This window comes from Argiope bruennichi, chromosome X1 (genome assembly GCF_947563725.1).
Source record: "Argiope bruennichi chromosome X1, qqArgBrue1.1, whole genome shotgun sequence".
In the NCBI taxonomy this organism is placed as follows: domain Eukaryota; kingdom Metazoa; phylum Arthropoda; class Arachnida; order Araneae; family Araneidae; genus Argiope; species Argiope bruennichi.
In genome coordinates this window covers 115117459-115130902 of record NC_079162.1, presented here as the reverse complement: position 1 = coordinate 115130902, position 13444 = coordinate 115117459, and the positions used below count along the sequence as shown (strand labels likewise).

General features: G+C 26.5%; 1 protein-coding gene across 1 annotated transcript in view; it reads right to left on the bottom strand.

The window, feature by feature from the left end:
• Positions 1 to 13072, bottom strand: part of LOC129959365 (ras-related and estrogen-regulated growth inhibitor-like protein) — a 70376-nt gene extending 57304 nt beyond the window's left edge. The window contains exon 1 of the mRNA XM_056072185.1: positions 12967 to 13072. Within this exon, the coding sequence (XP_055928160.1) occupies positions 12967 to 13072 (106 nt within the window). The remainder of the gene's footprint in view (positions 1 to 12966) is intronic.
• Between the last annotated feature and the right edge of the window lie 372 nt (positions 13073 to 13444).

Here is a 13444-nt window from a genome sequence, read left to right as displayed (position 1 = left end):
AGTTAAAAGCTTTTGTGAGGATATCACAAAAAATAGATTTCATTATTTAAACAGATACAAAAATTTTGTAGGAAAAAAACTGAATCACGTTAAGTTTGTATATTTTCATAACATCCATTTTATATATAGATTAGTATATCAAATATGATATTTTCATGAAATTTAATTTTAAAATATTTAGAATGTCTACATGTAGCAATTGCAAAGTTAATAAATGAATAAATAATCTATAGAAGGGCAGAGGAAGCTATATGCATTATTTAACTCATTTAATGAGTAAAATATATACTCCGTATAAAATTTTGTATATCCCTTTTAGAAAGAGTCTTCAGTTTCAAAAATAATTAAAATAAAAAAAAATCACTTATTAGTACACTAAAAAAAGTGTGTTTTTAAAAACTAATTTTATTAAAATAATTAAAGAAAGTAATATGATAAGTTTTTCTTTGTTAAAAACTTTAACTTATAAGCTTTTTAAATTAACAAAAGTTAATTAAAGAATTAACTTTTTATTTTATCTAAGCATATTTATTTTCAGATTGCAAAGGATTGCTTTTTACAATTAAATGTTTCAAATATCCTTCAGGTGTTCTATAAAACCTGATTGCAAATAGCCTATTTTCAATAAATAAGCTTATTCTTACACTGACTAAAGCAGATTTTTCTCAAAAAATCAAATTGACTGCAGACTCCTGTAAGGATTCAATAGAAAGTCAATTTTATATGCATTTATGAATTCATTAAAACGCATCAGAAGCTTCAAACGTACCATGTTGAAAGAGTAACGAATAGAGATGGTAAAAAAATTAGGAAATTTCTAAAAACACTGAATTATCAGAAAAAAAAGAGCACATTATTTTTAAAGAAAGGAAATAAAAATTAGATGTGTATTTTGAAAACAAAAGATTTCCAATTTAATGTAGATATCTATAGATAGATATTAGCTGCAAAACTTTAGGCATCTTTATTTTCCAAGGTCCTTTGAACTTTTCTATATTAGCTAACTCTCCTGATGATCTTTTTAGTTTCAACGATTTTAATTAAATTATTTTCTTATTTATTATATTTGAGCGAAGCTAAATGAAAGAGTGTTTTTGAAATTTCAAAATTAAAATGAGTCGTCTTAAAAACTAGCACCATAACGATAGCGTTTTAGAAAACTATTGAGAAGAATGAACAGAAAAGTTTCAATCCTTTGTGCATTGACCGCTGAATGAAAGGTTATTAATACAAATGTGTTTTAAAAGACAAACGGAAAATCTTTGGATACATTAATTCTAGCTATTATATATTCTATTTTTTGGTATTATTTATTTTAAATAATGGATCGTTTAGAGTTTCCAAAAATAAGCGAAAATCCTATCATCAGTGTGAAAATTTACTCTTATCGTTGTTCAATTGTGTTGTCAATCAGTAATTGTCAGTGGCCTCGCAAATTTTTAAATCGAAGCATTTGTAGAAAAATTCCTATTGGTACGTTTCTTTATTCTATAAGTAATGTTTCTTCGTTTATTTTAATTAATTTTTTTAAAGAAATCAAAGCAATTAAATCTTATATTAAAAGGCAAAATAAATCATACATGAATAATACAGGTAATACATAATTAATATTAAAAAATACTGATTTGTCGATTTTCATACTTTAAAGTATATAGTCTAATTTTGATGGAACTTTCTTTTTCCAAAGAAGAACATATTTTTCTTGAAGAATATTCGTGTTGAAATCGCTTAATTTCAAACACCCGTTTAGAAAGTCAGCTTGAAAAATGTTATTAATTGAAAGGAGAAAAAATCTATTACAGGATGTAATATTTATTCATTTCCTGTATGAGATTTATTTTATGCGTTCTGGCAACCAAAACAATAGAAATAATAATGTTTTTACCAGGCTGACCTCCACGGTATCAAATCTTAATGGCGATGGACATAAGGCTGTATAGAATAGCTGAGTATAGTATTAGCTGAGATGAATGTTGTTTCCAATAAACTGCGACAGCTCTTATAAATGGCTTCGAAAACAAACAATTTCAGATATATCCATCCAACGTTATTGCATTATTTGGAGAAATCTCGCGAGACTCGTAGACTTTTTCATCAAAACAGGGATGTAAGTGCTTCCTTTCCGTTCAGAATGACAAAGATGCAGCTTAAGCCTATGTTTCTGGAAACTCGGACAGTAATTTTAAATCATTCTTTGTAGTGATAAACTTTGAACTTGGTTATAACGTCTGTATTAGTAAGTCACTTTCTTTCATTGATTAAATGCAGTCAAATTTTAGAAAGCATTTTTTTGAAGGTAAGCTTTATTTGAGAGAGTGTCTTGTTAGATTTCACCGATAGTTCACATAATTAGCATCTTCCAGAAAATTCATGGACCTACATGTGCTATAGTAATAGACTTAAAGATTGAAACGGACTTAATTACGTAGAGGACTACATGGCTTGCTTTCAGGAGCATCATGAACGTAGATCAATTCTACTTTGTAGACATCCATGAAAGAATTATCCTTCATGAACTATTAAGACTAATGGTGTCTTCCTTTAAATACAATAATATATTTCTTTCATAGAATCAATAGCTAATTAGACGAAAAATTGAAGATTTATAAATAAACATTAGCATGTATAAAGTAATACTTTCTATAACACTCCAATAAAGCCATCATAAAGGAAACTGAAACACAACCCGAATGAATCTGCATTAATCTTCGTTTATGTCACTGTTTCTGACAAAAAATCAGAATTAAAAACCAATATTCTCCGATCAAGGGACCGAAAAATACTGTCCCAGAAAATATCTAGCAAACAAGAAAGAGAAATCGATGCAAATGTTGCTTTTGTTTTTATATTGGGAAGAAAGCAAATAAAAAGCATTTAACATTATTTTTATTTTTTATTTCACTGTTAAACAGAAGTATGTTACAATTCTGCTTTATACTTACATATAGCATGATTTTTACTTTATAGTTTTTACATAGTGCATCTTTTTTTTCATTTTTCTTTTGTATTTCGAATACGTTGCAACTGCATTTTTTTTCTGATTCTTATACAGAAAAGTTTTTTTCTTTTTTCGTATTTAATTTCGATTGCACTGATGAGTATTTTTTGTATTGCTAATGATGCAATATATTTTACAAATATTCGCCTACGTATGCATCAATCCTAATAACAGCGAAACCAGTTTTATAACAAGTTTTATTAAGTTGTCCACAGAAAATGTAATTTTGAAAAAATATTTTTATAAATACAGACAAGTATCGAAAAGTAATGCCTCACAAAGCTACAAACTGGTCAAATATTTCTAATATTCAACAAGAATTTGCATTTTTAGATGACTTTTTAAGCAAAATGCAATTGACGCTTACAATAATTGAAAGTAAAAGAATAGCAGTAGATTGTACAGTCAAGACATTTAGTGATGCTAGTTATGAATTTTGTTTACACTTTCATTTAAACTATTAAGAAATTAAAATTTAACTACAACAGTAGAAAATGGATAATAGATAAATAGAGCTAATTTACAGTTTCCACAAAGCATGAATGAGTAAAATACATCTTAGAAAACGATTAATCCGAAAACGATTAATAAATAAAAATAATAATAATTTCACTTTCAACATTGTTTAAATAAAATTCGAAATCAACAACCCCAAATAAAGAAACTAATATGTAACCCATTCCATTTCATTTCTTTTTCATTTAAGACAATTCGTGGTATTTGGAACGCAATATAAAATATATTATTAACAAATACAATATCTAAAAATATTAATTAAATTCTATTAATTTACCAGCAAAGTAAATATTATATTTATGTTATTGGTGATGTATGAAATCCGTTACTTATGCGAATGCAATAAATTATATCATGAAATAAATATAAATTCTATGAAATAACTAAATTCTACTGTTTAACCTTTACAGAAAATGCAGCATCTAAATAAAATCATATTTTTTGAAACCAATAAATTTTTTTTAGATTTTGAAAATTGTGATCGAACATGCTTTAGAATTTGCCCTATAATATTTATCCAAGTTTTAATTTCAGCCGCTTGGGTTTTCCCCTGATATAAAATAGTTTTTCGTTTCTATCTTTAAAATAGTTTTAGTGTTAGTACAATTTAACTAATAGAAAATTCCACATTTAAATACAACATAGCAACCGTAGATGCCTCAAAGACAAGAAGTGATTCAATTTAGCAGAAATAATGTAATAATGACCGGTTAAAAAACACATTCTACAAATCAATCGTCTTTCTTTCACAGTTTTGTGGGCAGACATTTAATTGTCTTTTTCTTCATTCTACCTTGTCTTCTTATTTTCTTAACAAGGAAAAGAAATTAATACATTTCCCGAATTCCGATCTTGAAATTTTCATTAGAGGATGGTATTCGTGATATTTAACGTGGATGGTTTCTACTTAGAAAGAAAACATGTAATGTTTTTCTGAATTCATTTATTGTTTTTAATAATTTAGAACATATGGCCCGCATTTATGACGCTATTTTTTTAAACCTTTTGAATTTCAGGTTTCGCTATAGATATTTATATAACTGCAAATAAGTACATATAGACAGGGACAGATTTGATTTTTAACAAATTTGGCAACTGAAAAAAATTAAAATAAATAATTTCGAAACAGTGCTTGTAAAAAAATATTAAAAAAGAAGAAAAAAATGAAATTTTGGTATCAAATTCCTAGAATGTTAAACCTCAAACATAGAAGCATGAAGATTGGATATGTATGCTCATAGTAAATTAGAATTAAATTCACATTTATAATAAATTTTTAATTTTTATTGGAATGATAGAATTTTTCTCCCTTATGATATACATTGAGGCTTTGTAGGATATTTTATAGTTTTCAGCATCTGATGCGTTTCAAAATTTGTTTTGACAGTCAGATATTTTATAAAAATATTATTTTCCACCTTTTAATGCATAATAAAAAGTATATTTAAAAAAAATTCTGTTTTTATCATTTTCTTTTTTATATGCATAGGAAGAAAAAAAAGATTTGAAGTCATTTTGATTTTAGATAAAATAATTTCAAGAATATAATCATTTTAATGCAATTTTATTGAAAAAAACTGGTACTATTTAAAAAAAATATTACCAAATTTCATAAAAACAATGTTTCACATTTTCTTCAAACTTGACTGTTTAAAAATCTCCCAGAATTTTCTTATTTACTCGCTCATGATAAATACACGCTATAAAACTTGAATACTTTGAATTTTGAAAACACAAATAAAAAAAAAAGATCTTATGAAATGCAGATTTCTCATTGAAACGTGATCTCCAATTTAACAACTTTCTTAGAAATGTTGTGTTTATAGAAAAATATCATTTCATTTTTTTCACTAACCTATTTTCATTTTTTTGGAAATAAGTATTGAATCTCCACTTTTCTACACTTTATGGCTTAAAGTACAAAAATACAGGAAGGAAAAGGCTTGACGGAGTATTTGTTATAAAATTTTTCCAAAAGTAAGATGCAATTCAAAGTATTTCTTAAAATGGATAAAATTATCTATACAATGAAAAATTAAGAAAGTAATTTCTTTCTCCTTGTTTATTACTGAGAATATTATAGTTAAAAAATTATATTTACAACTTTCTATAAAAAGTTTTATAGATTTTTCTTTATTTTTTCTTACTATAACGATTATATTTACAACAGTTATATTTTATTTTCTCGCATATTTCCTAGTAAAAATATTATTCTCGTTTTACCGAATAAGAATGGTGGACCAAGACCAAGGCTATGAGCAGAACAAAATGTACAGAATGTTTTATGTACAGAAAACCCCTCAGGAGCGCTTTCTGCTTCGTAATACAGTGGGTAAAAACTGAGCATGAGCATGAGCATGAACAGTAATTTTTTTTAAACGGATCGAAATAAAAATTTGTTATTGAGTTTATATGTACACTGATATGTACGAATGTGTACAGTGACAGATGGTCATCCCTTTGAACGACATGGTTCAAAATTTGATACGGAACTGTACTTCGTAATACAGTGAGAAAAAACTGAGCATGAACATGAACAGTAATTTTTTTTAGATGGATTGAAATAAAAATTTGATATTGACTTACTATATTAGACACTAGGAAACACACTAAATTTTTCATTTAATTCATTGGATTTTTGGCATATCATGTTTATATGTACACTGATATGTACGAATGTGTACACTGACAGACGGTCATCCCTTTGAACGACATGATTCAAAATTTGATACGGAACTGTACTTTATATATTAAAACTCCGTATTAAATGTTATCTATCTATAGAATCTATAGATAGAGGTTATCTATCTAAGATTTGAATTTTACGATTAACGAGATAATTTCCATTTAGTCAGACAGACAAACTTTCTGTGCTTGGATTTGTTACATTCTACAAAATTGATGTAAAGACCACATATCAAATTCCACTCGTCAAGATCAAAACATTTTTGAGTTGAGAAAAAGAAAGCGACAGACTGAGAAACAGGCATAAATCCAAAAATGATATTCCCGAACTCTGAGAAATCTGAAATATGGAGATTAGTCCTAATCTCGCGGTCGAATTGTTAGAATATTTTCCTTTGTATACTTCGTATATGAGAATGTAAAAAAGCATGGAGGAAAGAATTAGATCACAGACACTTTCTATCATACTTTTAGGCTATCTAGAAGTTTTCGGTAGATTTAATCGTATCAAAATACCATCATCGATCATTTTGATTACTCACGTCACGTGATATGGAATAGCTTCCTCAGTTTTCAAGAAAATTCACTAGAGAGTTGGTTGATTTAAAAGTGCATTAAAATCAAAATACAGAAAGCACATCATTTATTACTTACTGGTTGTAGAACAGATTCCTAGGTTATTAATTCTGAAATTCTATTACAAAAACTTTCCCTACATTTAATTCTGAAAACAAAATAACATAAACCATTTCTGCTACCTAAGATATATATATATTAATTCATTCGATTTTCTTTGTTTTTAATACATCTAGTGTTGAAACTCTATGGTACGATGTATTGCTGCTTTTTAATTTATTTTTATACTTTATCGATTTTTATTGAATTATTTTATCCTTAATTACTATAAGACAAAATGCCATTTTTGTGACCCAAAGAGTAAATAGATTCCATTTCCTACTATTTCATTTTTAGTGAATATATTTCATATGCTGCTACTTCATTTTTAGTGAATGTATTTCATTTTTCTAAGTATAAAACACCAGGCTATCTAGTAGGAGACAGTCAATAATTTTGTATATAGCTTTGCATAGTAATATAATTAATACATCTAATTTATTACCTGCTGATAAGTAAGATAGGATATAAATTGAATTACAAACATTAATTTATAACTAGTCAATAAAGTTTAAAAAGCAATTCATAACTCGGGGATGTAGAACTCCAAGTTCAAAACCCGATTCCACTAAATATACATCGTGTAAGTGGGCCAGCTGCGCATTAAATCTGATGCCAAAGTGCAAAAATCAGTTGGTGCGGTGAAAAAACTTCTAAACTAGGGCGAAAGCACAAGAGCAGACTGCTTCATGTGATTAAAGTTCAAAATTAGATAGTTCGTGGATTGCTTTCAAACGAGACATTAATATAACTAAGATCTGCGCTTAACTCGTCTGAAGCTCTTAACGCAATCAAAAGATACGATCTTCGTCTGATGCATGCGTGATAATAAGAGCATACAATAATCATGCCGTAAATGATTATTGCATATGTGGCGATACGTACACACTAATCATGCCGTTTTATCTATATACAAACTTGAAAACTTGCAAGAACTTACAACATGATTCTCGCCTAATTGAATTTTTCAAAGCACGAACGAGAAACAGAACTGAGTGGTGCGTCGTACGATGGGTGTTTAACACAACAAATGTCTAAATATAAAACAAATATCTTTCAAACTATTGAGAAATGTTGCACGATTATGGTCAAGGGAACGCTTTAAGGAAGGATAATATGAAGACGTCTATAAATGAAAACCCATCGGCAAGTCTAACCATTCAAAGCAACGGGATGATCTGGCTTACAGGATCACTATAAGGGAACTAAGATCCGCGGAAAATAAACTCCATCACGAGTTCCCATGTACCCCATGATGACACAAAAGAACGTCCCTTTATCTGTGTTTGGAATCCTTGACTAACTTAAACATCGTTATTACGCCTCCACAGCCACAGAGAGCTTGTTCAATTATTCAGTAATTTTTTCTGCCTGTTCTCGAGATGGTTTCTCTGAACTAAACTTCTAACTAAACTAAACTTCTTCCTTTAACAAAATAACCTAATTTATTTGCTTGATAATTTTGTATGCATAAATTGTGGAGAAAGATTTATTGTATATGACAGCTAAAACGTAATGCGAAATTAAAACACGCAAAATCTTTCACGATAATAATGATTAGAATAAATCTGATGATGAATAATTAATAACAGTCTTTAACAATTGCATTTAATACTCATTTAATGAATGTTGCCGTTTAAGTCGAAAATATTATTATCAAAACGTTGTGCAAATATTTGCTTTTAATTGAAAGCAATAGAATGCACTGAAATCTACAAGAATGGCCTTTGAGGAATTCGATGCACGATTTTGCAATAATGCTAATTCCATTACTCGAACGATAATATTTTCTTGAAATAAATTATTCGAAATAATATTCAAAACTTTCGCTCTTATGCAACAAATGGATTTAACTGCATCCAATAATTAAAATTAATAATATATCAGAAAGTCGTCTCGAATTTATTTATCAAGAAATGAAAAAAATATTTGTTGAAACTAAAATGTCTGGCTCCAGATTAGACGGTGAATATTTAGCCTTTTCTTTGATTAACTCAATTGCAACATTCCTGAGAGTACCAAAAATTAACATTTTTCTTTGGAAGCTTTTTTGAAATACCCATTGCAGACGTAAAAGTTTAATATAAACTATAACTTTTGCTTAATATTACAAATTCTCTTTACAGAATTCAGATCTTTGTAATTATTTATAAATCTATAATTGCATTACCTCATTATCTTTCAATGATTATGAAGTGAATCAATAAACAATAAAAATACATACAATTAATTCATTACGTAAAAACCAAACAAATAAAATTATTTCAAAGAAATAATACATTTATCCATATATATATATATATATATATATATATATATATATATATATATATATATATATAAATCCAAAAATAATCAATATGAATATTCACCTATAAAATATTTCCTGAATCTAAATAATAAAACGTACATTGTATTTAGAGAGCGCTAATGCTGCTACAACTAAAACACAAATGAACTTAACCAAATTAGAATACTCATTAGAAATAAATATTAAGTTTACATCGAAATAAACAAAAAGAAATATATAATGAATCCGACCTGAAGACTCATTCATTATATCATTAAATTCATTATATAAAATAGATTAATTATATTTTTATTCTTTTACTGTAAACTTAATATTTATTTCTAAAAATTATTCTAATTTGGATATATATATATATATATATATATATATAACTCACTTGCAACATTCAGTTCAAACTGAGAAGCAGAATATGTATAAGAATGCTATTCAAACAATGCATATTTCTATTGTTTACTGCCATGTAGCGATTATAAAGCTGAAAATAAGGAAATGATTCATTCTTTCGGAAGAAAAATATTGGAATTCTTTCGGTTCTTTATGTATTCGATTTAAAGTTAAAAGATGGTAACTGATAAAGTTTGTGTGGAAAGAGGTATTTCATTTTTAAGTTAGTAATAATTTTACCAAAATCTAAATTGCGAGTTTGTTTGTCTTTTGAAAGAAAATTTTTCCTTTAAAGAAACCAATTACTTATTTTTTTCGAATTTCAATGCGAAACTGTGAAAAAAAAGAGTGAGAGAGAGAGAGAGAGAGACTAAGGGGATATAAATAACATTTTACTTTAAGTATAAAATATCCCTTTAAATTTTTTAGTTCAATATAGATGATTATTTATTTCCTTACAAAATATTTCCCATTAAAGAAATTACGTATGATTTATTCATTTGATGAAATATATAAATGGAAATTTATCTAGCCAAAGCATGCGTGATGATGGCATGTTTCATTTCATTTGACGATATGCTACCTAAATTCCTAAGTGTTACTACTTAAAACTAAGTATAATCAAAATAACATGAAATGCAAACAGTTGAAAACTTTCAGAATATAAATCAAGTGAAGTTTAAACAAAACTTTTTTTAAATATTAATATCAAATATGGATCATCCGCTTTCTTGACTGTTTCATTATTATTGTGCAGTCAAAATCCATACTTAAAATGTTTAAATTTATAATTTTTCTCATTTTTCGTATTATTGACAACATTTTAATATTTAACAAGAACTGAATGCTAATCATTTTTCAGATATGCAATATAATAGAATTTTTTTTTACGAAAAACATCATAAATAAAATACTAATGCATAATTTTTGTTCACAATCGATATAATAATTTCTCAATATGCTCTGCAGCTCCTGAACTACAAAATAAGTAATCTATTCATCTAGAAATATTTTATAGTTTTTTTTTAGTGCTTCACAATGCGAAAATGCTTGAAAATTTCGTATTACTTATCAATCCAATTCCATTATTTAAAAAGTGGATAGAAATACGGCTCATTATTTGTAATTCATTAACTAGACAATATACTTCTTATGCTATCTAGAAAATTATAAGCAAATCATTTGATAAACCTCTAAACTTGATTTTTGCTTTATATCTCTTTTCACAAGATTTCCACATTTGATTTCCGCCCGTATATGATATATATCTTTCTTTCTGCTTTATACCATCTTTTCCTATTTTAAAAAACCTTTTGCCATTTAATTGGTATATTTTGGTTTTATAGATGTTTTTTTAAATCTCTTTTAAGTAAATATTAAAAAAAAAGAGAATGTAACTATTTTCGCACGTTTTTCAAAACATTTATCCCGAAAATAGTAAAATATACAAAACAAGAATCTTTTAAAGGTTTTTTTTTCATATTGAATGTGCTAGTTCTTTTCATGGAAGGACACGGAAAAATTTTCTGAAATGAATACAATTTGCGATAAAATAAATTTTGCGTAAATATGATTAAAAAATGTTAGATTTATTAGAAATTCTTATGGAATATCTAGAAAAGTACTTACTGAAATTTATAATGATTAGATAAATAATTTTAAGTAATTCATTATACATCAGTATCAGTAATATTAAAGGTTTTGCCTGAGCTTCAAAAATATTTTGGGTTTCTACTGTTCAATATTAATAAAGTATAAAAAGAATGTGAAAGACCACTAACAATCTTTCAAACTTTAGTAACTGTTTTAAGGTATTCGACTAGGTCCTAAAAATGTTTTTTCCATAAAAATTAGATTTTTTTTTTATGATTTGAAAATAAAATCCGAACTTCATAGATTCTAAAACAGACTTTATATGTAAGATCGAATTATAGATACAGTAGTTTCACAAATACAATAAAAAACAAAAATGAAATCGGAAACAGTCGTATTTTTTATCGCAAAATTCTCTAAAATAAGGTTTGATATGATTAATTCTCTATTTACTCAGCCATAATTTGCTTAATTCTGACATTTCTGTTAAAAGAACGTGAAAACTTCATTTATTTCTAGCGTATTTGGATGAACTAATTTACAATATTTAAACGCATTTTCTGAAGAAAAAAAATATTTTATCGTGAATAGTTCATGGAAAACGTGATATCTCAAAATCAATCGAATAAAATTTCATTAAATTTGGTATGCACATATCCAAATCCTTTGAGGATATAATTGATCACGTATTTTAATTTACCGATACTTTCAGTTCAAAACATAGACAAATTTGGGCAAAAAACTCATTAATGACAACTTAAAATACCCCTAAAATATTTATTCACTGAAATAATTTTTATTTTGTGGTCTGTTACATTTTATGCAGTTTGAACTCTATGTAGGTGAAATAAAAATTAAATATTTCCATTGTTTTTTTAGCTAACTCTATTTTTTCTAACTTTGAAAATTTTGTTAATTTTTCATTTAATAAGCAGTTTTTTTTTTTTTTTCAAAAACTAAAAGCAATCAATCTATTTTTTTCTATTTATCTATTTATTCTATTCTATTTATCTATTTATTCTGTGGTAATGTGCACCGTTTTGCTTTTTTTTTTAGGTTCTTTTTTTTAAAGTTGATTTTTTTTTATTTAATTCAATCAATTGAAATTTTTAAGTCTTTTGAGTAAGTATTAATTATTTCTGTAGTAGTTTCAAGTCTGTTTTAGTTATTTGCAACTATATAAAAATGTTTATGCACCATTTTAGAAAAAAAATTGTCCTTAATTGGACTTTGAAATTTTTTTGCTCTCTTTGATTTCAAACTATATGAATTCAGCTTTTTCTAGAGATACGATGGTTCGGTTTTGTTCTAGCTTAAAGATATTGCCAATCATCAGTACAAAACTGTTCTTTTACAAAAAAACCAGTGATTGAAACTAAATTATTCCATCTTAATTTTTTTTTCTTTTTTTTTTTTCTTTTTTGTATTAGTAAACTCTAATTTTGTCAATCGGGAACTGATCCGCCATTACTAAATGTATCACTTTTCAGGATACGAAAAGGCCATTTTTTAAGCTTTAAATATCATATTTTACTAAAAATAATTAATAATATTTTGTTTTACCAGCATTTATATTATTATTCTGAAATATATTCATATTGAGCTAGAGCTTTTTTTTTTCGAAAAATATTTTTATCCTGTAATAAATAGGATAAAAATATTTCGAAAAATACTTTTATCCTGTAATAAATAGGATAAAAATATTTTTCGAAAAAAAGTCGCCAATTTTGATTTTATTAAAAAAATAATTTACCAAGAAGAAGAAAAAATTATATTTAAGAATTGCTATTATATTTCTTCTTACCTGTTTTCCCTACGTCCTGAGCTCCCAGCACAACAATTCTGACGAAAACGGACTTAGATGTATGAATCTTTAAAAAACCCAAAACACCTTTAGAATTTCTAGCCATAATTTCAGCTCGCTGTACTTTCAAGTGATTGGCTAGAGACTCTAGGGAAGTGTAACGCTCCATGTGACTTTTGTAAGGATCTGAAACATTAACAAGAAATAATATATTTTCCATTGTGATGAATATTCCTAAACTTTCATATTAATACCTTTGAAATAGTAAGAAAATTTGTATTATTACTTTAAAAATAATTTCTTTTTCTTTTTTAAATATACAGTGCAAATACGTTTTAGAAAAATTCAAATTCAAATAGGAAATAAATTTTTTATATATAAAACTATTACAAATTATTCTTTTACTACTACTTTATCAATTACTTTATATACTCTAACTATATCTACTATTACTTTATAATCGGGTTTTTTTTAGCTA